At 43.7% G+C, this 25,030-nt stretch overlaps 1 protein-coding gene across 1 annotated transcript; it reads left to right on the top strand.

The window, feature by feature from the left end:
• Nucleotides 1-5,695: 5,695 nt before the first annotated feature.
• PLP1 (proteolipid protein 1) lies at nt 5,696-21,268 on the top strand. The gene is made up of 7 exons (XM_027097518.1): nt 5,696-5,902; nt 14,263-14,449; nt 15,200-15,356; nt 16,540-16,708; nt 17,140-17,213; nt 18,001-18,066; nt 19,160-21,268. The coding sequence occupies exons 1-7, from the start codon at nt 5,899-5,901 to the stop codon at nt 19,229-19,231; spliced, it is 729 nt and encodes a 242-aa protein (XP_026953319.1). The 5' UTR covers nt 5,696-5,898; the 3' UTR covers nt 19,232-21,268.
• Nucleotides 21,269-25,030: the final 3,762 nt, after the last annotated feature.

The raw sequence follows: 25,030 nt of genomic DNA, 5'->3' as shown, positions 1-25,030 counted from the left end.
AACCCCTCCTCCCCATCCAGCTGTACCTCAGGAGGGGTTCCTGGGAGTACTCTCCTGCGGCTGGAGGTCAGTGTTTTGGAAACGCAGGCAAAGAAGGGTGTGGGCGGCATGGGGGCTGGCCTATCTGTCATGGTGAGGACTTCTCTCTTGTGATCCACCAGCATCAGTGGAGCAGACTCAAGGGACCCACAGGCTGCTGTCCCTCAATCTGCCTGAAGTATTTTTCGAATGAGATTTTCAATCGAAAAACCAAGGCATTGCATATAATTACAATTGTCCCTTGGTATCTGCAGAGGATTGGTTCCAGGACTGGTGAAGATACCAAAATTTGCTGATGCTCAAGTTCCACAGTCAACCCTCAGCCCTCGGTATCCACAGGTTCTGCATCCAAGTATTCAACCATTCGCAGTTGGTTAAATCCAAGGATGCGAACCCCAGGATACCAAAGGCTGATTGTACAAATTCCCACTACACTAAAGTGCGTAGAGTGAAAAGTCTCCCTCTTGCTCCAAGCCCCCTATCCCCTTCCCCAGAAGCAGGCCACTCTTATCAGGCTATGTGCATCCTCCCAGAAAGATCAGAGATCTCTCTTGAAAGTGTTTCCTTTTTTTCTGAGTTTGTTTCAACCTTAACTTTATATTTTTTTAAAATCTTTATTGGAGTATAATTGCTTTACAATGGTGTGTTAATTTCTGCTTTACAACAAAGTGAATCAGTTATACATATACATATGTTCCCATATCTCTTCTCTCTTGCATCTCCCTCCCTCCCACCCTTCCTATCCCACCCCTCTAGGTGGTCACAAAGCACCGAGCTGATCTCCCTGTGCTATGCGGCTGCTTCCCACTAGCTATCTACCTTACGTCTGGTAGTGTATATATGTCCATGCCTCTCTCTCGCTTTGTCACAGCTTACCCTTCCCCCTCCCCGTATCCTCAAGTCCATTCTCCAGTAGGTTTGTGTCTTTATTCCTGTCTTACCACTAGGTTCTTCATGACATTTCTTTTTCTTAAATTCCATATATATGTGTTAGCATACAGTATTTGTCTTTCTCTTTCTGACTTACTTCACTCTGTATGACAGACTCTAGGTCTATCCACCTCATTACAAATAGCTCAATTTCGTTTCTTTTAATGGCTGAGTAATATTCCATTGTATATATGTGCCACATCTTCTTTATCCATTCATCCGATGATGGACACTTAGGTTGTTTCCATCTCCTGGCTATTGTAAATAGAGCTGCAATGAACATTTTGGTACATGACTCTTTTTGAATTCTGGTTTTCTCAGGGTATATGCCCAGTAGTGGGATTGCTGGGTCATATGGTAGTTCTATTTGTAGTTTTTTAAGGAACCTCTATACTGTTCTCCACAGTGGCTGTACCAATTCACATTCCCACCAGCAGTGCAAGAGTTCAACCTTAACTTTAATGACTCCTCTTTTGTGACCTCAAGTTTAACCATACACAAAGTAGAGAAAATGGTATAATGAACCTCCATGTCCCCATCACCCAGCTTCAATAATTTTCAACATTTAACCAATGCTATTTCATCTAATCTTGCTATTGTAATTTTCTGGGGGAGGAAAAAAATCTCAGGCATCATGACATTTCACCTCTAAATATTTCTCTATGCAACTCTAACTGATATAAGATCCTTTTAAAAAACATAATTACCATGCTATTATTACACCTAACAAATATAAGAAAGTCCTTAGTATTATCTACTCTCCAGTGACTGATTTTGAGTCCCACTATCTACAAATTGCATGTAACTTGCCCTGCCTGGAGCTGAACGTGGACACCCTGCTTAGCCTGAGAAGTACAAAGGGTTGGAGACTTGGGCCACAGCAGCCTGAAACCTGTCCATGCTCCCCCGGCTCTTCTTGTTCAGGCCAGAGGCTCTCTGTGTAAACATTCTTTTGAAGCAGAACAATCTTCCAAGCAATTTCTAAGCAATGAGAGTCTGGAGAGGTGCATTCTCTAGAGGTGGCTCTGTCCCTTGCCTGCTGGGTGGCATTGGGAGAGCTGCCTCTGTATCCCATCAGCAAACTAGAACAAATAACATTGGTCCTCAGAAGCTATGTGAGTATTTGACAGCCAAGGATAGTAGTATTATTTCTGCTGTGCTCAGAGATTGTATCAAACATACGGCCCCTCCGCAGGGACCACTGTGCCAAGACTGGCTGAGTTTTCATTTTGGTGAAGGTGGATTATGTGGACAACTTATTTCTCCACGTTGCTAGTATCTATTTGGTGCTCCCCAGACACTCCTTTCCTGAGCTTATTCATCTGATTATTCTGGCTTCCAGACTACCCTTCACTCTATCCCTAAGCCATGGGCATCTCCTCATCACAAATACACATCCAACTCACCCCCTACCCCCATTCATCCTTGCACTGCTCTCTGAATCTTCAGGAGAGGAGAAAGAGCACCCTCTACTTCCTCCCACCCCATGCCAGCTCAAAGTATGTGACATCTCTGGCCCTCAGCCCTCAGTTCTCTTGGCCAGAAAGGCAAGGCCACCAATCGGCATGAAATTGGGTGTGGAAAGTTCTAGCTCAAGTGCCTAGGAAATAATATATTGTCTGCTAGCCAGCCCTCTGTGCCAGGGCTAGAAAAGCTGTAAGAATAAGCCACTTGCCTTCTTAAATTTGATCTGGGAGGACATTATCTTGGGGAGGAGAAGCAAAGCCTCAGCTCCGCAGCCCCAGTGTTAGCAGGTGACCTCAGGTACTGTGCCTTCTATGTTTCCCTTTACAATCTTTTTTAAGAACATGGAGAAGTGGCCTGCCAGATTGGGCACTTGAGCCCTTATTTACTTTCCTGGGAGAAATTCACTGGAATTCCCTGAATTTCAGAGTTCACTCTATATAATGGAGCAAAGAGAACCCACTTGCCCAGTGGCCTTCAAGAATCTGGTAATGTGGGATCACACAGCAGAGAGGGGAGGTAATATCCAAACGTTTTGGAGTTATTTGCAAGAAAGCTGCACAACCAAAGCAAGCTATGATCAAGGGGGCCCAGATCCTCTGAGGTACCATCAGAATTACATTAAGCAAACTGTTTACTAGTTTCATACAATCCTGTATTGTTTCCACAGGCACCCAGTGCAGGCAGCAGGTTGCCACCAAGAAGGCTGGCAGTGCCCTCTTGAGGAATCCCTGGGTACTGCCTGGGACCCAGCTGGACTCTGGAGAATATTTGCCAAGGGCAGCCAGCAGAACCATTGGAAGCAGAATCACAGAAATAGGTGGGGTTGGATAGATTTTTTAAAAAGCCCCCTTGGCGACCTAGAAAAAAACCCTACGAGGCCTGTGGGAAAGGCTCAGGAAAAGGGTGGTGAGCGGGTGCTGAGGCAGAGTGTCAGGCCCTACAGAGCCACTGTAACACAGTAGATCCTGGGGAGCTGGGAATCCTAAGGCACCAGGGACAGTGAACATGACACAGTCACCTGGCTGAGCCCCTTTGCCATCCCAGGCATAAGAACAAGGTGCAGACTGGAAGACATGCTCCATCAAGGACTGTGGCGAGAGAAAAAGAAAGAGAGACAGAAGCAGAGACAGAGATGGAGACACAGAGATTGAGACTTGGGGAGAAGACAAAATGAATAGTATGGCAAGAGAGCTGGAGGAAAGGAGAAGAGAAATGTTGGGGAATATGGTTGAAAAATTGGTATCTGTGAATTTACTGGGAACACATATTTTCCTCCAAGTAGCTTCGCAGTCCCCAGAGCTGCTGCTGGGAATCCAGGGGCAGATTTGTGAGAAGCTCAGCCTGAGAGATTTCCCCTGCATATGGAGCTGTCTCATCTATTCGAGCTGTAAAAAAACATCTCTCTCATCCCCTAAATCAGAACCCTCAAAGTTTGCACTCAGCTTCTTCTGCCATCTGAGAAGCTGAGGGCACACATTTGGCCCATTTGACTTCTTGCTTTTGGTCCCCCCTCTCCTCCAGGGCCATTCTCACAACAACCATCCAGAAGTTAATTGTTGGCACAATCCTACAACTCAGTTTCCTCAGTAAGTGGAGTCTGTGGCTGGAGAACAGGGCTGGCGAGGTCAGGGATCCTGGGACCCTCTACCATCAGTCATATGGCCTTAGTCTGGTCTGCTTCAGAAAGCTACTATTATACGGTTCTGCCAAAGGGGCAGTGTTTACAGGGATCCTTTCTCCTTGGGGCTGGTATAAGAGCAGAGGATATAGAGTTCTAGGACTCTGGACAAGCCTCAACTACTGCAGGACTCAGGAACCGAGGGGACCCACAAGAGCATCTGCAGAAGATTCACCCATTTCCTAACAGAAGAGCCCAAGCCAGAAACGTGACCAAGGTCACAACGCAAAGAGAAAACTGTAAGACACAATTTTGCCTCTCTCCCCACCATAGGAAGATTCTAGACTCTGCTCAATATCTCCTTCCTCTCCTCTCTTACCCCAAGGCAAAGCCATGGGGAAAATTAGGGAGGTGGCATCCCTTACTTCCCTGGAGTCTTAATGGTACTCTTCCATTTATATGCCAACCAGTTTCCTTATAGGCCGTCCATGGGAAGATGTGGGCCTCAAGGTCAAGAGAGTCGTGTCTCTCTGAGATTCCTGAAGGGATAGGGAACACGAACAAGGAGCTAGGTAGACACTGGTTAAGGTTCAGTTCTTCTAGAAAACCTTCCATAGGCTAATCCCACCCAGTCCTGGGCACTCAAATACCTTCACAGTCTTTAGAAATAAATATTATTAGGGTTAGTATCTTATTCCCTTGTTTTTGCTACTTGGCTATTTTTTCTTAGTGTTTCTCTGAGGAAAGAACCATATTACTTTCCCCTTCCCTCCATCCTCACTGGCACCCATGGCTTCACCTCAACCCAGTCCCTGCCTCTCACCAGCCTGGGTTCAGCTCTCTGATGACACTATTCTCAGGGTGGGATATTGACTACCTAATTCCCAGATTGTGTTCTCATGTCAAAGTCAATTACCTTCCATGGAAATCACCCACATCCCTAACTCTGACCTTTTCTTAAGCCTATTCTGTGAACCTGCACAACAGGTCTTGCCCCGTCCCTGGGTCTCTGTTATCCTGTGTATAAAAATGATTACAATTCTAGTTTTCTCCAGCTTGGTCAAAATCTGTTCGTGGAATCAACAGCTTGTGTTTTGTCCTCATTCAGTTGAAACTAAGAAGGATTTGGAGGAAATTATTTTAAAAGACAATTTTTCTTTTCTCTTGTGTTTCTGGAGCTGGGATGGCAGGGAAGGAACGTTTATTTTCCAAACGGTGGTGGGGAGAGTAATGGTGGATAGGGTCAAGGGCAGCTAGGAGTGAGGGGTGGGGTTGGGGCAGAGCTGGAAGGACTGGGAGGTGGCATCTAGGTTTTAGACCCTGACTGCCTCGTCAGGGCTACTACCTTCCTGGCTTCTGACACTTGTGCTGCCCCATCCCACACCAAATAGATCCAAGGATCAGTTGGAGACCTGCAGGACCTCTTTTTATTTCCACCCCCAAACCGCATTTCCAGATGTCTCTGCAGCAAAGTGAAATTCCACACAGGCAAGCCTTAGGGGGGGAAAAAAAAGAAAAAAATGAGACAGTTGGCAGTGAAAAGCAGAAAGAAGATGGAGGCCTTAGAGAAGGGAGTATCCCTGAGGAGGTGGGGACAAGGGGAGGAGAAGGGGAGGAGGAGAGGAGGAGGAGAGGAGGAGGAAAGCGGGCCTGTCCCTTTAAGGGGGTTGGCTGTCAATCAGAAAGCCCTTTTCATTGCAGGAGAAGAGGACAAAGATACTCAGAGAGAAAAAGTAAAGGACCGAAGAAGGAGACTGGAGAGACCAAGATCCTTCCAGCTGAACAAAGTCAGCCGCAAAGCAGACTAGCCAGCAGGCTACAATTGGAATCAGAGTCCCAAAGACATGGGTGAGTTTCAAAAACTTTAGCATGGAAAATTCAAGCCAAAGCACAGGAATTTGCAAGAACTTTGCGGTTCGGGGTTTCTAATGGTTGAAATGAGTTGTGTTTTGGCACCTGTTTTCTTTTTAATTCCTTAGCACGCAATTAAATTAACTCCTTTGCTGTACTGAGAATGATGCTTTATTGTCAAAGAACTCCAGCAGCACGTGGAGAGTCCCACAGGTCCTTGGAGAGAGTGCCCGGCGGGCTGGACGTGGTCATGTGTCCTCCTACCCCCTCACTTCCCTCTACCTTCTCTTTTCCCCTGGTTCCCAGGCCCCTGTAATGGCCCAGTCAGCTGACATCCCTGGTTTTGCTGGAGGAAACTAATGTTGGCTGGCCCTCAGCTGTTCAAAATAATTGCTTGCTTGATACAAAATTTGGACCCTGCTGGGCATCAGAAGGAAACTGGGAGAGATGGGCTCAGGCTTGGCCATGGCTGAGGAGGCCAATCTCAGGTTCAGGAAATGAAAATAAAGTCCTCAATGGCTTTACCATAGGGAACGGATATGGGTAAGGGTGTGTGTGTGTGTGTGTGTGTGTGTGTGTGTGTGTGTGTGTGTGTGTGTGTTTGTGTGTGTGCATGCACATGTATGGGTGACCATATGTAGCAAATATTAAAGACTTAGCCTTCCTGAGGCCATGGCTCAGACTCTAAATCCTTGCTATGACAAGGAGGTTGATGGGACCTTAGGGCTCTTACTGACTTGGTTGAGTACTGAGGGCTTCTCTGTAGAGAAGCTATGAGGTCTGAGGTCTGGTCTCTGGTGGTGTCTACTCAGAGCAAGGTGTGCAGAGCACAAGGGTCTTTGTCCACACAGGATGCCACAGAAACATGTAGACATTTCTCACATTTGGCAAAACAAGAGCAGCAGCTTGAATACATCCTAAATGAAATGAGAATCAATTGTCCTGAGTATTCACCATCAAATGTAATACTCAGAAGGCTCCAACAACATCCATGGAGATAGGTTTTCAATTATACTAAGCTGGTGTCAGACTTTAGGTTGTTTCATCCTGAAACACTGAGAGAGCTTTTTGAAGCGTGTATTCAGGCAGGATAATTAAGAGGGCAGAGAACTTGTCTAGAAGTTAACACAACCAGGTTTGAATCCCAGATCTGCCACTTATGAACTTCGTGACATTGGGTAGGTTGCTGTGAATGATCACTTCATCATCTGGAAAATGGGGATAACGATAACTGCTTTGTCTACTTTCAGGGTTATAAAAATCAAATAATAATGACGTGGGAGTCCTTTGAAAATGGGCAAGCTCTAGAACAATTGTAAATAATAATCATACCAATTATTATATAATAATGCATGTACAGGCTGACTCTTCTTTACAAAGTGTTTGGGCTTTCTTTGTATGTACTCTGTGCACTTGGGTAAGAATCATTTGTCCAATTGAGTGTGGCCAGGTGAGAAGTGAATGTTGGAGGAACTCAATTCCTGCCCTAGGTAACATCAAGAACCCTACCTAATGTCAAGGCAGCTGATTGGGTAGCTTGTGAATTAAAAAAAGGAGAGGGAGTAAAGAAGGATGCTGAATATTACTTCCTTAGAGGATGAAAGCCCTGAGGAAAAGGCAGGAACAAATAAGGTGACCATAGGGATAGTTTCCTGTTATGGAGGCTGGATGATTTCCTTCAGGGGAGATTACCATAGTGAGGGCACAGTAGAGGTTGTGTATTGGATACCAGATCCTGGGGGTGGGCCATACTTGGGCCAGGTGCACATGATGGAGTAGCCATTGAGTTCTCAGTTATTCAATGACAAAGTATCTCAAGTACTTTGTAAATAATAGACCATCTCCAGCAAGGTACTGAACTGCTACTACTTCTGACATGGAGTGTTTGCTGTTTAACAATTGTAGTAGACAAATTATATCGTGGAATCTGGGATTGGAAGGAATTTAAGAAGCTGCCTGAGCTTATTCTCAATGCAGGATTCCCTTCTACGACAGCCAATTAAACATTCCTACAGCTTCTTCTTAATCACCCCCAGGAACAGGGAGCTCACTACCTCAACCATACAGAATCCAGTAGGATTGGAAGTGAAGAGGAACAGGGAATTCAGTAGTGTCCACACAAAAGGTTTACGGGGGAAATGATAATTCATTAAAACTTGTCCTGACTTGGGAGAGGGATGTTCCAAATGAGTCTTTGGGATAACAATGGAACCGGAAAAGAGCCAAAGAGCAGTAGCTGATTATTCTCTGCTTAGTAACATAATGCCATTACTGAACAGCAAAACATTGGCTCCTGCAAAGCCTGATGTCTGAGAACAGTGGCTGTTACCCCGGTAACCAGACTATGATGCTTCCCTCCAAAGGTGGCTGTTTGCCGAGCAGAGTAGTTTTGGCTGGCTCAGAGTAAGTGAATGTAGCCTAGGCAAAAAGTGTGGAGGCAGAGCAGGGGTCCAGTTTTTTACAAAATGCCTGAAGACTATCTGAATCCCATCACGATGGCCAGAATGCTGCAAGAATGCCAGGAGCTAAAAAGAAAGCAGATTCAAACCAGCACATTCACTTACCTTTCCTAGAGACACTGACCAAAATGATCATAGGTAGCCTTCCCCACCCCACTCCTCACCTTGGCCCTGCAGAGCCAGAGGCGCTCTTGGAGAGCCAGGCAGATTGAAAGGTCTGCTCTGCTTCGAGGACCTTTTGCTCTGGCTCTGTGCTAGGAAATCCAACAATTTACTCAATAGCCTGACAACTAGAACTATGCTCTCAAATCTCTCTGAGTAGTAACAAGGCCCAAGAAACCCCTGGGAAATGGGTGGGAGGGGAAATATAGTCTCCAAACCTATGAAGGCAGAACCCCAGCCAGTGGAATCTTTTTCCCTTGTTCCTTTTTGTGTATTAACTTAAATCCTTGAAAACCATCCCCAGGATTCCTGGTGCTGAAAGAAATCAACAGTAGAAATGCCCTCCTTGCCCACAGAACTTCAGGTCCAGAGAACATCAAGTCAGGGCAGTGACCTGATCAGGAAGGGTCACAGCAGCCATGGGAAGTGAACAGAGTAGCTTTCCCTTCCTTTCCCACTGTCAGGGCCTGCCCAGTGTCAAACTCACAGCAAAAGCTCAGCAAGTACTGATTGATTAATTCCTCCTTGGTTATTTTAAAATGGTCCTAGAGGTGATCGTTCAGTTCTGCACTGGCCTCTCAGCTTTCTGCCAGACAGGGCTCTGGAAAGGAGTCAGTGACATCCCGAGGAAGAGAACAAGGTTCCCTAGATCAGCTTCACACTGCAACCAAGGGGAGAGGAGGAAATGGTGGGAGACTAACCTAAGGAATAAGGTATGAAAACTGTTGTCTCTCAGCTTAGTGCCAGGTGCTTCTCTTTAACCTTTCCAGAAGTGGGCAAGGCGAAGACAATGTGTCAGAGATAGAGTTTAACAATCCAGCCTCTACCCCAGTCTCCCAATGTTTGGGTATAAATTGGCATACATGTGTGCACATGTGTATCCATGCATGCGTGCCTGTATGTGTGTGTTTGGGGAGGAGTAGGGAACATAGGAAACAAGGTGGTCCAGATGCTGTTGCCATGGCAATAATAATACCTGTTCAAAGAGGAGCCTGAGATTCCTTTTATGTTTAACTCTGCATGACTTGACTATCTAGCAAGCTTGGATTCCCATGCCTCAGGGGCTACAGAGCCCCTTTCCAGCGCTTGAATGTGGTATAAGTGCTGATTTCATGTAGGAAAGACAAGATTATAGGCAGGGCTTTGTCTGGTCAGGATAAGGCCAGAAGCAAAAGTCTTTGTCTCTGGCACCTCCTGTTGATTGTTCTTTTACTCCTAGAACCCACCCACTCATCCCCATCCATCCCCAGTACCAGTCACGGCTGCTCTAGCATCTTGGTCCTGTCAACTGTGATAGGTCCTGATCAAGGGAGCCTCTGTTCATGGGGTGAGGTTAAGGGGTGGGTTCTGGGAGGAGGGTAAGACTTTAGCTCAGATTAGAGACTTAGGGAGATGGGGCCAGTTTTTCACTCAATGAGCCTGCCTGTTGTTTAGCTCTATTGTATAGGGTTCTTCTATCTCTCCCTTTGTCAGCTGGATTCAAGGGACAGGCTGGGAATTGTGCAAGGCACAATTGGTCTCTTTCTACCATCCCTTTCCATGAAAGCCCTTCCTTTCCTCCCTTTGATGGGTTCCCAGATTCACACTAAATTTCCATCACGGAGCTTGTCCTTGAGGCGTTCCCAGGGCATGGGAAAGGAGGGAGGGCTTGGGAGCTTTTGGCTCCTGCTTAAAGAGACAGCATCAGGATCAATCCAGTCCCTTGGATAGACGAATCTGGATGAGTCACAGCAGTCCCGTTGATCCTTTTCAGACTCCTGTGAAGAGCATTAATGAGAAGGGCTTGAAGTTCTATCACAGATTGATTAGACTAGTTTGGGGAGTTCGCAGATATATCTAGCCAACACTGAATATCTCCCCTTTGCTTACATTTTGCCCACAGGACTTGGTTATACACATTTTAACACTAGATTATAGGCAGCTTTGGTTTTTGATTCACAGACATGTTTGTTTTCCCCAATAAGACTGAAAGGTCTTTGAAGAAAGGGACTGGGCCTTATAATTCCCTTTTGTTTCCCATAGTGTCTAGGTTACTGCTAATATGCTCAATAATTGTACTGAATCCAATGAACAGAAATGAAAGGAAAACACCGGGGAAGGTTATTATTTTTCTTTATCACCTCTCAACAAAGTAAGGTGGTTTAATCCAATTCTGTTGCATTGGGTAATATTGTTGCTATATAGTTCTTTTATGCCAACTCCACCATGTTGCAGTCTATACTTAGCCTGGAAATGTGAGAATGTCCTTGCAAGAGCCAAGGAACTTCTTCAGAATCCCTCACAGCCTTCCTGAATCAAACCGATATCTTTTCAACCATGAAGTCTTCTGAAATGGAGACCCTCTGGCTTTAGGTTCACACATTCCCAAATCAAAGGGAACCCAATGGACCTTTCTCAGAATGTTCTGATTGTCAACTACTTTGATGACACAATTTCTTGCATGTTCTAAGTTTTTCCCAGTTGGAATCCAAAATTTGATTTTTTGCTTGGACTGACTGACTGAGATCCCTCACTTCTGCTGAACTTAAATGCCCCCAGAACAAACATTTCATTTCAATGTGAAGAGGTGGACACCTGATGCTTATGCTGATATTGTTGAACTGTTTATAGCTGAAGAGTGATAGATTTATCCAGGGCCATTTATTTCCAACTCCATGTTAGAGACTCATTAAAGCCTATGTCCTTTTGTACCTTGCTTCGAGTGGCAGTGGAGCAGAAAAGGGGGCGCTAAGTTATTTGAGCGCTAAGAAAATGGAGGAAAAGTGGATGTAAGAAGAAAGGATATCAGCTGATGATTCAGAGTTGCTCCCATGGCTTAGCCCTTTATCACCCAGTAAGAACACTATATGTGATACTCTCTGGTTATTTGGATGATGCTTGAGGGATCAGATAGACTAAAGTGGCTTTTTTCCTCATCTTTACAACCGTGGAGGGGGCATCAGCTAAAACTTAGAGAGGAATTCTCTGTTTGATTAGCAAGAGTTCAAGTTTCTCCATCCCTGCTCACACCTGCACCACCATTTTAGCCCTTTCCAGGGTGAGAAAGCTGGGGTGAGTGAGTGGGCACAAGACGGTCACTTGCTACGGACGATGACTCTCCTTACTCTGGGCTAAACAAACAGTTCTTCCATTGTTCCCTGGGTCTGATCCCCTCCCCACCCCCAGGCCTGCAGGCCCCTGCAGAATACCAATGAGGCTCCTGAGATCTCAGGGAAAAACAAGGCTGCTTTGTCCAGGGGAGCTATGGAGGGCTCTGTCCAAGCCTTGACCCTGTGCTGGGGAGAGAGGGAACAGTGGGGTCACTGACCTTCCCTTCCCCCACCCCCAGGCTTCAGAGACCTTCTTTACTAGAAGATTCTAAGAGTTTGGGGGTGGAGAAGAGTTGGATAGGCCGAGAAGGAAAATGGCAGCACTGTTTATTTCCAAGCTCCTTTTCTTGACTTACAGGATGCATCTAGTATCTTAACCTGTTGAGAAAGAGGAAGATCAGTTTCTGAATGTTTCCTGAGGACAATGAGCAATTTAAACTGCTATGGTTTTCTCTCTGGTATATACATGTGTTTATGTGAACATTTGCATTCATGCATGTGCCCCCGCCCTGGCACGTGTGTGCGCACGCGCACACCCCCCGTGGGCCAGCTCTAATGAAGCACTGCTTCCCACAGAGGCCAAGTTTTTTGACAGCAGTGCTTCAGTTCTTAGAAAAGGGAGGAAATTCAGTTCTGCTGCAAATGTTAGCTACTTATTTTGCTTGGCTTGGGCTTCTGAGTCTTGTCTCTGGTGTGACATACAAGAATCTTTGAGGAAGTGGCTCTTTGAGTACCAAGGAAGGGCTGTCATTTTAGGGGACAGTGGGTAAGAGGACTCACTCATTCTGTGGCTCTGAGAACAGAGATAAGTAAATGTCTCTGCCTCAACTTTCTCACGATAGAGATAATTTGGTCCTTCAAAATCTGTTCACATGGATGCAGTTCAGCCAGGCAAATCACCAGATGGTCAAGCACTCAGGTCTAAAAAGAAACTGTACTATTATTAAGAGGTTCAGGCAAAGGACTCCCCCGGTCCCTGGTACCCTGGAATAGACAAGCGAACTTTGGATAAAATCCAAACCTAAAAATTAATACAATTTATTTGATTTGTGTAAGGAGTTCCAACATGCTTTTCCAAAATAGCAGCTTCTCAGCACATTTGCTGATTATTTGTGTGTACGTGTGTGTGTGTACACATATTTTATATACACACATATTTTATATATGTGTATACTACATATATACACAAAAATACAAAAATAATTCATATGCCATATCTATATGATATGTGGATAGATAAAATCAGTGTATATATAACATTTTTTATACATATTTTATATATGTGTATACTACATATATACACAAAAATACAAAAATAATTCATATGCCATATCTATATGATATGTGGATAGATAAAATCAGTGTATATATAACATTTTTCTGAAGAGTTTAACACTTTCATTTCTTCCACCTTTTGGGGATCTGGCTGAGAGGCCAGAGGGAGCCATCCTTTTCCCATCTAGTCAGTCATCTACTGGATATTTTTTAAGTTTCACTCCATGTGACATCTTAGAGCTCAGGGCTAGTACTTAGGGGCACCGCTGCTCTCAGAGCCTGTGACTTGCGTGCCTTTCCTGCTTCTCAGCAACACTGGCTTGAGGCCTGAGGTACCAGGTCTGGGGAATCTCAGGGACTCTTAGCACTTTAAGACACCTGTGTTCCCAGGCCCTGGTGTGTTTTGCCATTCCAGAAAGACGTTTCATGCTTTGTTGACTTTGTATAAAGTCTCTTTGTAGCTGTTTTGACAGAACTCCAGGGTAGGACTGAGGGTGGGGACATTGGCCAAACTGTAGTATTGGGGGACAAATCAGCCATGAAAAGTGTCCAAAAATCATTCAGCCTGCATTGTTTATTACTGAGAATAATAGTAATCCTCCCATTACCATTTCCCATCCTCTGCCAGTTCCCTCCTTTCCTTTGGACTGCTCTCCACACATCCAGACTAAGAAGAATCAAGCATTCCATGCAGCAAATACACACAACGTTCAGGAATACCCAGGAACATGGAATTTCCAAAGTTTCTCCACCCGGAATGCTGTTTAAGGCTCAAATGTTGTCTGACAATATCAATATCTCTGGCCTACACTCACCCCTTCCTGGAATTCTAAGGGCATTTACTCTTTATAACCATTTACTTGGCTGCCTGGAATTGTTAGTTGAAAATATTAGGTCTACCTAGCTCATTCTCCTCAGTAGACAAACAAGTCCCCTGTGGCAGAGTCTATGTCTTTACGCCTTCACACTCCACATAATACCTAGCACAATGCTGGGTACATAGTAAGTACTCCATAAGAGTTGATAAATGATGAAAACAAATCAGAATGAGAAGAAAGGAGGGAATGATTGCATCATCTCTCTAGCCGGCTACCTGAATACCGATTGTTCAAAAACCCACTTACATTCTGGGGATTAAAGGTAAGGATTTATCTTCAAGAATGGAACAAAGTATAGTTTGGGGGGGTCAATCTCACATTCTACAAGTCTAAGGTTCTGGACTCTCCTGCTTTTGGCCTCTGGGGAGACACCCCACCCCCCACCCCCTACCATCCGTGCATGTGAGCACAGGGCCTGGCTGGGCTGGTGGAGAGTGATGAGTGATGAGCTATGTATTGCCCATCCCTGACTGTTTACCCTCTTTTGTCCTCAGGCTTGTTAGAGTGCTGTGCGAGATGTCTCGTAGGGGCCCCCTTTGCTTCCCTGGTGGCCACTGGATTGTGTTTCTTTGGGGTGGCACTGTTCTGTGGCTGTGGACATGAAGCACTCACTGGCACAGAAAAGCTAATTGAGACCTATTTCTCCAAAAACTACCAGGACTATGAATATCTCATCAATGTGTAAGTACCTACTGTCCCCCACGAACCCTGTCTATCTTTGAGATACAGAACTCATCAGTACCTTAGTGACTAGTAGGGGATTGGTGTGGGGACAGACAGGATTCCTGGATCTTCCTTCTGTGTGCAGGTTCTACCTGTGCCACATCTGAAGCCCTAAATGAAGGGAGAGTGCCACATTCAGAGGGGGAGTTCTGCCTGCCTGCCAGCCCACTCCTAACCACACCCACCCCACCCTTGCTTTGTCCCACATGTTTTAATTTCTGCTAAGTAGGGTTAACATGGACAGAGTTGGAGCCTCTGAAGTGGTCCATATAAAGAACTCGGGGGAGGCACGACTAGACAGGGTGGGGCTACTTCTCTTGGTTTACCACACCACTTGAGTCCGCTCAGGCACAGTACTAAGCCTCTCCTGTTCCTAGGGCAAGTTAGACTCCTCTTCTTTCATCCCTCTTCCTTCTTGCCTAGCTCCTCTCTACTCTCTCCTCTGAGGGAGCATCTCTGAAGGGTCAGGTCAAGGAGAGTAGTGCCCCGGTTCTTCAGGTTACAGGGTAAACCAGGTGTTGGGAGGAGCATCTTCTTTTACTTCAATGAAGATCAGGTAGAAGCACAGAGGAAGAACCTAGTGATCCCTCTAAAGAATCCCTAGCCTTGTTTAGGTGCCCACTCAAGGGTCCAACTAACTTATGCAGCAAGGGAACTGGGTCCTCAATTCATTAGATTTTCTGGCTTTTTGTCTGTCTGTTAATGTAGGATCCATGCTTTCCAGTATGTCATCTATGGAACTGCCTCTTTCTTCTTCCTTTATGGGGCCCTCCTGCTGGCTGAGGGCTTCTACACCACCGGCGCAGTCAGGCAGATCTTTGGCGACTACAAGACCACCATCTGCGGCAAGGGCCTGAGTGCAACGGTAACAGGGGGCCAGAAGGGGAGGGGTTCCAGAGGCCAACATCAAGCTCATTCTTTGGAGCGGGTGTGTCATTGTTTGGGAAAATGGCTAGGACATCCCGACAAGGTGATCATCCTCAGGATTTTGTGGCAATAACAGGGGGTGGGGGACAACTGGGCGTGAGTCTGTGGCCACACCCCCACCCAAGGCTGGGTCCTCTTTAGGGGCCTGGCTTTTGAGTGAGGACGTGATGGCTGCAGCCAAATGAGAAGGTCAGGAAGAACGTGGTGCCCAGCTGGCTTAGCCTCACTTTTTAAAAGTTCCCTAGAAAATTTCATCTCAAAAGGAAAAGCATGAGTTTCGTGGGATGCTTTGTTCAATCAGACCATTTCTAAGCCATCTGTTGGTACCCCTTTACTCCCCTCCTAGCTGGGACCACAACAAGAGTAGATCTGACTGCCCAAGAGTTTAAAATGCTACTCGTGGGATTGAGATGTAGGTAGGTACCTGATCTGAGAGGGAGGGTGGATCATAGAAATTAAGTAATTGACTCCAAGATGGAATCCATAATATTCTGGGATCCTACATTGTTGGAGGCCCCAGAGGGGGCTAGTGTAGATCTGCATATTTAATACTTTATCTTTATTAGAGGGCTATCCATGCTTCCAGTGAGGTATACATTGGTTTCCAGCCTCTAGAGTTAAAGATCCTTTGGGGGATGAACATCTGTGGGTTGTGGTGATGTCTTTTGTGGCTAGCAGTTGGCTTAGAAAGGTTTTGGGATCGGAAATTTAAATCTCTTATTGGCTTTGTTCAATAACTAGGGATCCAAAGTCCTTTGACAAAGAACATTTTCTAAGCTCAGCCTAAGGCATTTAAATGGCACGACTTTCTTTCAAGATCTCTTTTGATTTCTTCACACCTTATCCGCCCAAACAATCTCCTGAAGCCTCTCTAACCCAGGGGTCCTCCTCACTCCAACCCCCACCCATTCCCCCCACCCTCTGTCATATTTGGGGCCAGTTCTCTAGTAGATACTGCCAATGACATTTGGTAGAGGTGCCCTGCTTACTAATTTCATTTGGTGGAAATCCCTGGAACCTGGTTTCATGTCTGGTACATGCCATTCCAGGATCTCCTTGTTTATATTTCAATGTCTGCAGGCTGATGTTGATTTCTAACCACCCCATGTCAATTGTTTTAGTTTGTGGGCATCACCTATGCCCTGACCATTGTGTGGCTCCTGGTGTTTGCCTGCTCTGCTGTGCCTGTGTACATTTACTTCAACACTTGGACCACTTGCCAGTCTATTGCCACCCCCAGCAAGACCTCTGCCAGTATAGGCAGTCTCTGTGCTGATGCCAGAATGTATGGTGAGTTAAGGTGGCTTGGCTCCCCTACCCCCTATCGAAGCACTATATATTTGGTTCTTAGGGTAAGGAAGGTGGTAATTATGGGGAAAAATAAAAATATGGATGCTTGGATCTAGTTTGTTAATCCTTCTCATTGAAACTGGAGAGGTTTCTTCCCTGAGAAGGGAACTTCTTGGAGGTGGTGGGAGTTTTCTTGGCTCTTTGCACTGCTCTACCCCAGTTGACTGCTGTCCCCAACCCAGAAGCAGCACATTTCAATAACAAACAAAAAAATTTGCAACTGTTTTTTTGGGTAAATCTTTAGAAAAGAAGATCCTGATTGTCAGTAGGACCCAACTTTTCAGCCAGGATGATTAAAGATGGAAGAAGTGCTCCATATAGCCCCATAACTCTGTGAAGCTTACCTTGGTTGATATTTGTGTCTTATGTAGGTGTTCTCCCATGGAATGCCTTCCCTGGCAAGGTGTGTGGCTCCAACCTTCTGTCCATCTGCAAAACAGCTGAGGTGAGTGGGGCATTGGGTTATTTTACAGTGGAATGGCTAGTAACATAAAATTTCTACCCAACTTTGATTTTAAGGACCACAATTTCTTTTTGCTGGATTTTGAGTTAGCAAATTGCCTTCTATAAAATATTGCCTGAGCCAATGAGCATACATGGTAAAATATCTATTTTCCTTAAAGCTGCAGAGAAAGCCTTCCATTCTAAGACTTCCTCCCTTAAAAGAGAAATTTTTAGCTCTAGGTAAAGGTAGAGCTTAATGGCAAAATCCCCCAAGTGAAAATTTTCATTCTTTTACTTAAAAACCTTATCAAGAGAATGGGTTGTGCCCAGACATATGTAGGTTTTATAAAACACATTTAGTTTGGAACTTCTCAATCTCATTTAAAAAGAAAGTACATTTGAAAAAGGAAACACTGTATTGAGAATGGATATTATACACAAAGGAGGCAGGGGAATAAAAGTAAATCCTGAGGAAGAAGGCAGTAAACTATTTCTTTGAAAGCAAAATGTTTTGGGATTCTGGGCACAACCCAGGGGAATCAGTTGATTATTTGGGAAGACCATACTATTTTATGAGTATTCTGTGTTCTGGGTGCTATGGGGTCAGGTGCCATGGTGTACATTGAAGAATGGGAGGCCTACACTCACGGATGTAACAACTTAGTTAGAGATGCCAAATTAACACACAGAAAGATATCAACACATTCAGAAAGTTGCACTCATGATCTGCAGCAGAGCCTATTTCAGCTGTTGCAAGACCCAGTTCTCCCTTTTGCATTTTCTTACAGTTCCAAATGACCTTCCACCTGTTTATTGCTGCATTTGTGGGGGCCGCAGCAACACTGGTTTCCCTGGTGAGTTGTCTTTTAATGATCTTGGAAAATAAGTGGTCCTGGGATAGCTTGGGTACAGCTCTGCTGAAAGGTAAAAAGAGGTAGATTCCTTCGAACCTTGAAGTGCTGGAGAAAAGCTGCTGGGCAGAGACAGCAGAGTGTAGAGACTGTGGCCTTCTACTTTGGGTTGGCAAGGCAGAAAATTTTCAGAAATGAGATAAGAACAAGCAAAGTGGTGTGAGGAAGAGGAAAGAGATTCGTGGTCAAGAATAATAAGATAGAGCATTTACAGAGCATGTAACATTGCCAGGTGCTTTGCAGTCAGAAATTATAGTTAATTCTCAACACATTCCGGTCAGATCAGTGACAAGAACACTGAAACCTTACTAAACATGATTCTTGGTAGCCTGGAATTCTATATACTGTAAATAGGAATCATCTTGGATGCTCTCCAAGGGATTTAGTTACTCTCCTGAAAATACTGGAAGGACCTCTTAACGTTATTAGAATTGTTATTATGGATGGTGTTTCGGCTCAGTGTCAATGTAGTGCATTCATTGTTCAGATTAAGAACCCGGGGTACTGAAGGGTGAAGCAATTTATCTCCAGTCACTGAATAAGTGGTGATCAACCAAGGATCAGCTTGCAGCACTCCTGGCCCCCACCGCTGAGGCTTTTCTACGGAGTCGAGTTGTTCCTCATCTTGTGAAATAAATGGATGCATTAAGCAGGGGAAGGCTGTGCTGCACGGTGTGGCTATGCGTCTACAGCAAGCACCCTATGAATCCAGGTCGCTCAGACACGTAAGATATGATGGCAGAGCCCAGTTAGTGTTCACTTTCCTGAGGAAAACTCAGTGCTGGGCTGAGCAGAGGTGTGGAAAAATTCCTTGTCGAGTTGATTCTCTGGGCCTGGGCCATTGGAAGGAAATGTCTCAGAGAGGACTTCTAGTGAAGTTTACAGGGCAAAAGCCTGGATGTGCTGCTTTTTGCAGAACAGGAGTTTTTTTCTTTATTTAACTATGATTTTATTTCTACCCTTCCTCGTTCCCAAAAGGAGTGGAGGAGGGAGCCTTTTCTACTCTCACTCATATTCTCTCTTCTCTTACCTACAGCTCACCTTCATGATTGCTGCCACTTACAACTTTGCCGTCCTGAAACTCATGGGCCGAGGCACCAAGTTCTGATATCCTGTAGAAATTTTCCTTTCTCTAATAGCGAGGCTCTAACCACACAGCCTACAATGCTGCGTCTCCCATGTTAACTCTTTGCCTTTGCCACTGACTGGCCCTCTTCTTACTTGACGAGTGTAACAAGAAAGGAGAGTCTCGTGGTGATTAATGTCTCTCCGTGGACTCTCCCCTCTTACGTACCTCTTTTAGTCATTTTGCTTCATAGCTGGTTCCTGCTAGAAATGGGAAATGCTTAAGATGGTGACTCCCCAACTGCAAGTCACAAAGAAATGGAGGCTCAATTCAATTTTCAAGCATCTCCTGAGGACCAGGAAGTGTTTTCTTCTCAAAGGGCACTTCCACTGATGGAAACAAAGTGGAAAGAAAGATGCTCAGGTAGAGAAAAGGGATGTACCTGGCCCCCTTGCCATTTTGGGGGCCAAATATATCCTCGTTGGTGTACAAAACTGAGAACTCATTCCTGTCTCCCTATTACCATTGAAGATAGAAGAAAAAAGAATGCCAGCAAAACAATAAGAGCATTTGCCCAAATCTACCTATTGCAGCTGGGAGAAGGGGGTCAAAGCAAGGATCTTTCACCCATAGAAAGAGAGCACTGACCCCGATGGCAATGGACTATTTAAGCCCTAACTCAGCCAACCTTACTTATAGCATAGGGGAGCGTAGTGTCTGTGGAGACAAAGGGGGCACCTGGCCTTATACCTCGTTAGAGAAGAGAAACAAGGTGTTGTCAGCATTTTCTCACTCCCTTCTCCTTGATAACAGCTACCATGACAACCCTGTGGTTTCCAAGGAGCTGAGGATAGAGAGAAACTAGCTCATACGAAAAAAGACTGGCCTAAGGAGCAGCAGTTGCTAGAGGCTAACGGTGTAAACTGAGCCAGCCCTCTGGTAGACACAGGATAGATAACTCTTTGGATAGCATGTCTTCTTTCTGTTAATTAGTTGTGTACTTCGGCCTCTGTCATATCTTCACAATGGTGCTCTTTTCATGGGGTATTATCCATTCAGTCATAGCAGGTGATTTGAAGATCTTGATTTGTTTCAGAATGATGCACATTTCACATTTTTCAGTTTGTCTATCGCTTGTTTGGGGTTGTACCAGAAAGGTCTGGAGAACGATTCTTTGGTTATGATTCTTTAACAAATGAAAATTGGACATTAAAAAACGCAAATGATGTGTAAAATTGGCTAGTTATTGCATCTCTTGGGATTTTAGACCAATTATTCCGTCCTTTGCAGAAACAGATTTGGTGAATTTGAACCTCAGTTTGAATAACCTATTTGATCATTCTTTCTAGCGGGCGGGAGATGATTTGATTTAGCCATGTTACCTTGGTGTATTAAAGAGTTAGGTTTAACATACAGGTTATTCTCTCCTGGTGCAGATCATATATCTGAATGCACCAGCCATCAGCTATTCAGTTGGTAAGCTTCCATGGAAAAGGAAAAGTGGAAAGAGTTTGAAATTCGAATAGCTCCCAGGTTTCAGTCTTCCCTTTCTGTGTTTGGGTTTTAACTTTGGGTTAAAAAATAAAAAGTTGATTTGTCTTTATTAAGGGAAAGATTTTATGGGTATGGCTGTATGTGGCTCTGTTGCTGTAAAGAGTCGTTTTGTTTTCTCCCCCAAAGTGGTTTCAACAACGTTTAAGGAGATGTAAGGTTTACAAAAAGACACTTGATATTTGCTTTCAGAACAGTATACAAGACAAGCTTCCAGGCTGCATAGAGGGAGCAGATGGAAAAGGTTCTGTAAGAAACCAATCAAGATCAAGGAAAGTGAAGTAATCCATACCTTGTGTTTTGTTTTGATTTAATAACATAACAAATAACCAACCCTTCCCTGAAAACCTCCCATGCATACATACACACATATACACACATGAAGAGAGTTAATCAACTGAAAGTGTTTCCTTCATTTCTGATATAGAATTCCATTTTTAACACACATAAAGGATAAACTTTTAGAAACTTATCTTACAAAATGTATTTTATAAAATTAAAGAAAATAAAATTAAGAATGTTCTCAAACACTGTGGCTTTTGATTGAATTGTTCTATTTAACCCTACAATAGCAACTCAAAATAATTGTACTTTTATTGTGCTTTGTTTAAGGAGCTTATTTATTTTTCAGGTCATACAAGTCATTCCCACAACAATTTTCTGAAATAAAGAGTAGATAAATCACTTCTATTTTTATAGCTGGAGGCACTAAGAAATAGAGGCAAATAAAGTACCCAAAGGAATCCAATAATCCAATAAATACGTATCTGAGCTTGGACTAGAACTCAACTCAGGTCTTGCTACCAACTCATTGCATTTTAAGGTTTCTTTTCTCTTAGAAGTTGGGTTTCAAAGTATCGTTCTACTAATTCAGAGTCAAGTATGGTTTCTTCTTTAATATGACAATGGTGCCCCAGCCCTGGTGTGTATAGGATTCAGTTATTGTTAACTTTTCTTGGAATTGTTGTCTATTCCAAAAATAACACTTAGTGCTTCATACATGAATAATGCTTAGTTTTATCTGGAAAGTACTGGTTGAAAGGTTTAATGTAGGGGCAGAGCAGATATGGTAAGGGCAATGTGAATTTAAACAGTCTGTGGCGGGGCAGGGTTAAGATAAATTAGTGACACCTGCTACTCTAATGGCCAGCCCAGTAGCCCACTTGGGACACAGCATTAAATCCCTGTCACAACCCTAGGCTAGAATTTGACACTGTCATACAGTAGGCACTCTAATGACCAGCCTAAAGAAAGCTGACGTAAAGTTAGCTGTCGATTCATTGTCCCGTAGTTGCAGATGGCAAGGAGCATGATCAGAGAGAAAGGAGAGTTTAGCTTGGGGGCAACAAGTCAGTCATCAGTTAAGGAGCTCCGTTCAAAGGTAGCTTCAATTTAATCTCCTGGTTTCTGCTTCACTGCAATTAATATTCTGCAAGCAAGGCTGGTTGGATGACTTTAAGACAAAGAGAATAAAAATATGACAAGGACTTATTTTTAGACACTGGCAAACAAGGACACAGCACTATATTTTGGAGAATTGATTCAGGGTGCTATAGAGTGATGTATTTTTGCCTCAGAGGAGTGGAAAACCAGTTCCCAAGAAAGCTGTGTTCTCCATCTGCCCTTATTTGGCTCTGCCCTCTGGGACCGATCTATAGATGGAGTTTCCAGGCTCTCAGAAGCTGAGAGTGTCTCCAGTCTGTCAATTGAGCCCTTTGTTCTTAGCTCTGCCACACACCATAAACCTCTTTTCTCTGAACTGAAAGAGTTCTCTTTGTGCTTAGATCAGCCAAAGATCAAGATGCAGCAGTATAAACAAGAAACATTTTCTTACAGCATCAGTTGTACTGCTTTTCCTATCTTCAGGGTCAGTACTGAGTGCAGTTATGCAGGGTGTGGAAGCTGCGGCTTTGGCCAGAGCAACATTCATTCATTCACTAATTCAGTCTACAAATATTTATTGGGCACTTACTAAGCTTTGTGCTAAACCCTGGGAGTTTCAAGTTTGGGGGTGATGTGGGTAGAAAGGGGATAAAGATATGATCTCAAGGATCTCACTCAGCCTCAGCCATAGCGGAGAAGAGTTCCAGGGTGGAGCAGAGTGGAGGCAGGGAGCATGCGAGAAGCAGTCTGACCGGCTGACTGCAGTGGGCATCTGAATTCTCCCCTCAGTATGTGGGAGAGGTCGTGGTTAAGGGCCATGACTTCACGTGGCTCTGGCTTTCTAGGGCCCTGATAAAAACAAAACTTCAATTTAGAGTCCTGACAACTTGTGACTTGCTCTCTATGTCACCCTGCTCCTGGCCTTACATGTGACAGTATTTATGTACACACTGTCACAATGCATGTGCGTGCTTCCACCCACTCAGTCATCTTGGGAGTCAGAGGGCACACAGATCAGGATTTATATAAACACAGGCTATTCAGCCTGCCTTTTTTTCCCATCCAGGCTAAATCTGAGAAGCCATGAGGGTAATAGTATAAGACACAAGGTACTTCTCTCTTTGATTTTTCATACTGTGAGCACAGATAGTGTGTCTATTTTGACATTCATGGTTAGCTTGATGAATATTAAGTAACAGAGGGAAGAAATATTCATTCTTTTTTTTATTCCTCTTTTTTATTGCGGTAAAATATACATAAATAATATTTATTTTAACCATTTATAAATATGCAGTTCAGTGGCATTAAATACAGTCACAGTGTTGTGTTAACCATCACCACTGTCTATAACCAAAACTTTTTCATCATCCTCAACAAAAACTCTGTAACCATCAAACAGTAACAACCCCATTTTCCCTCCCACCAGCCCTTAGTAACCTCTATTCTATTTTCTGTCTCTATGAACTTGCCTATTCTAGGTACCTAGTGTAAGTACAATCTACAATATTTGTCCTTCTATGTCTGGCTTATTTCACTAAACATAGTGTTTTCAAGGTTCATCCATGTTATAGCATGTAACAAAATGCCATTCCTTTTTTGGCTTAGTAAATCCCACTGTGTAAGAAATATTCATTCTTACATTAAAAAAAATCATACTTGGCCTTTTCCTACATCAATAAGCAGGTAAGGAGTTCAAGTCAACATCTATAAATTGGGAAAGATTTTCCATGTCCACTTTGAAGCAAGCAAAAAGCTTTTCACAATTTTTATTGTCCTGGAAACTTTGGTGTCTATGTGTTCCTGCTCTGGAACTCCTTGAATTGATCAAATTTATTCAAAGGAAAGAAAAGTAAGATAAGAAAGAAAAAAGATATTTCCACATCATGAAATAAGCAAAGGAAATCCAACCTTAACATTATTCAAACCTTCAACAAATATTTATTTAACAAATTCTCTGTGCCGAGTGTTATGCTAGATGATGGTAATACAGCTGTGACTAAAACAGAGACAGTCTCTGCCCTCAGAGAACTCAACTAAAGACAAAAAGGGTTAGGGAGGGAGACTGGAAGTGTGGTAAAGAATGAGACTAACATCCTATGACAGAAAAGATAGAGAAAACAGAATCAGGGAGAAACTTGTACAGTCCCATGAGAAACAGAGTCAAGTAAAAGAAGATGGAGACATGTGACTCTGTGTCTAGAGAAAGAGGCCTGACATGCTATGGTATTTAGGGTTGAAAAATGTTAAAAGGACTTCTACTGTTTTGTTCACCAACATGGACAGTAGGCCAGCTCTGGGCTCTGAACGAACTATATTAATTCCATGTATTATGTGAAGCTCTACCTTTCAAACATGAAAAGGGAAAAACCACAAAGCTGGGTTCTGAGGGTTACAACATTAGAACCAAACAAGTGAGCTGATACTTGCAAATTTATAGGTGGCTCTAGTTTTTTTAATATTTTTTTCTGATTAAGTTCTTTTTAAAAAAACATTTATTTGAAATATAGTTGATGTACAGAGTAATATTATATAAGTTACACGTGTACAATATAGTGATTCACAATTTTTAAAGGTTATACTCCACTTATAGTTATTATAAAATATTGGTTAAATTCCCCGTGTTGTACAATATATCCTTGTAGTTTATTTTATACAGAATAGTTTGTACCTCTTTATCCCCTATCCCTATATTGCTCCTCCCCACCCACCACTGGTGACCACTAGCTTGTTCTCTATTATCTGTGAGTCTGCTTCTTTTTTGTTATATTTACTAGTTTGTTGTATTTTTTAGATCCCACATATAAGTGATATCATACAGTATTTGTCTTTCTCTGTCTGACTTATTTCACTTAGCATAATGTTCTCCAAGTCCATCCATGCTGCTGCAAATGGCAAAATTTTGTTCTT

The sequence above is a fragment of the Aethalodelphis obliquidens genome, unplaced genomic scaffold (genome assembly GCF_003676395.1).
Source record: "Aethalodelphis obliquidens isolate GAN/ISIS:26980383/991018 unplaced genomic scaffold, ASM367639v1 scaffold114, whole genome shotgun sequence".
Classification (NCBI taxonomy): Eukaryota; Metazoa; Chordata; class Mammalia; order Artiodactyla; family Delphinidae; genus Aethalodelphis; species Aethalodelphis obliquidens.
The sequence above is the reverse complement of the archived record's forward strand: the minus strand, read 5'-3'. Positions and strand labels throughout refer to the sequence as shown.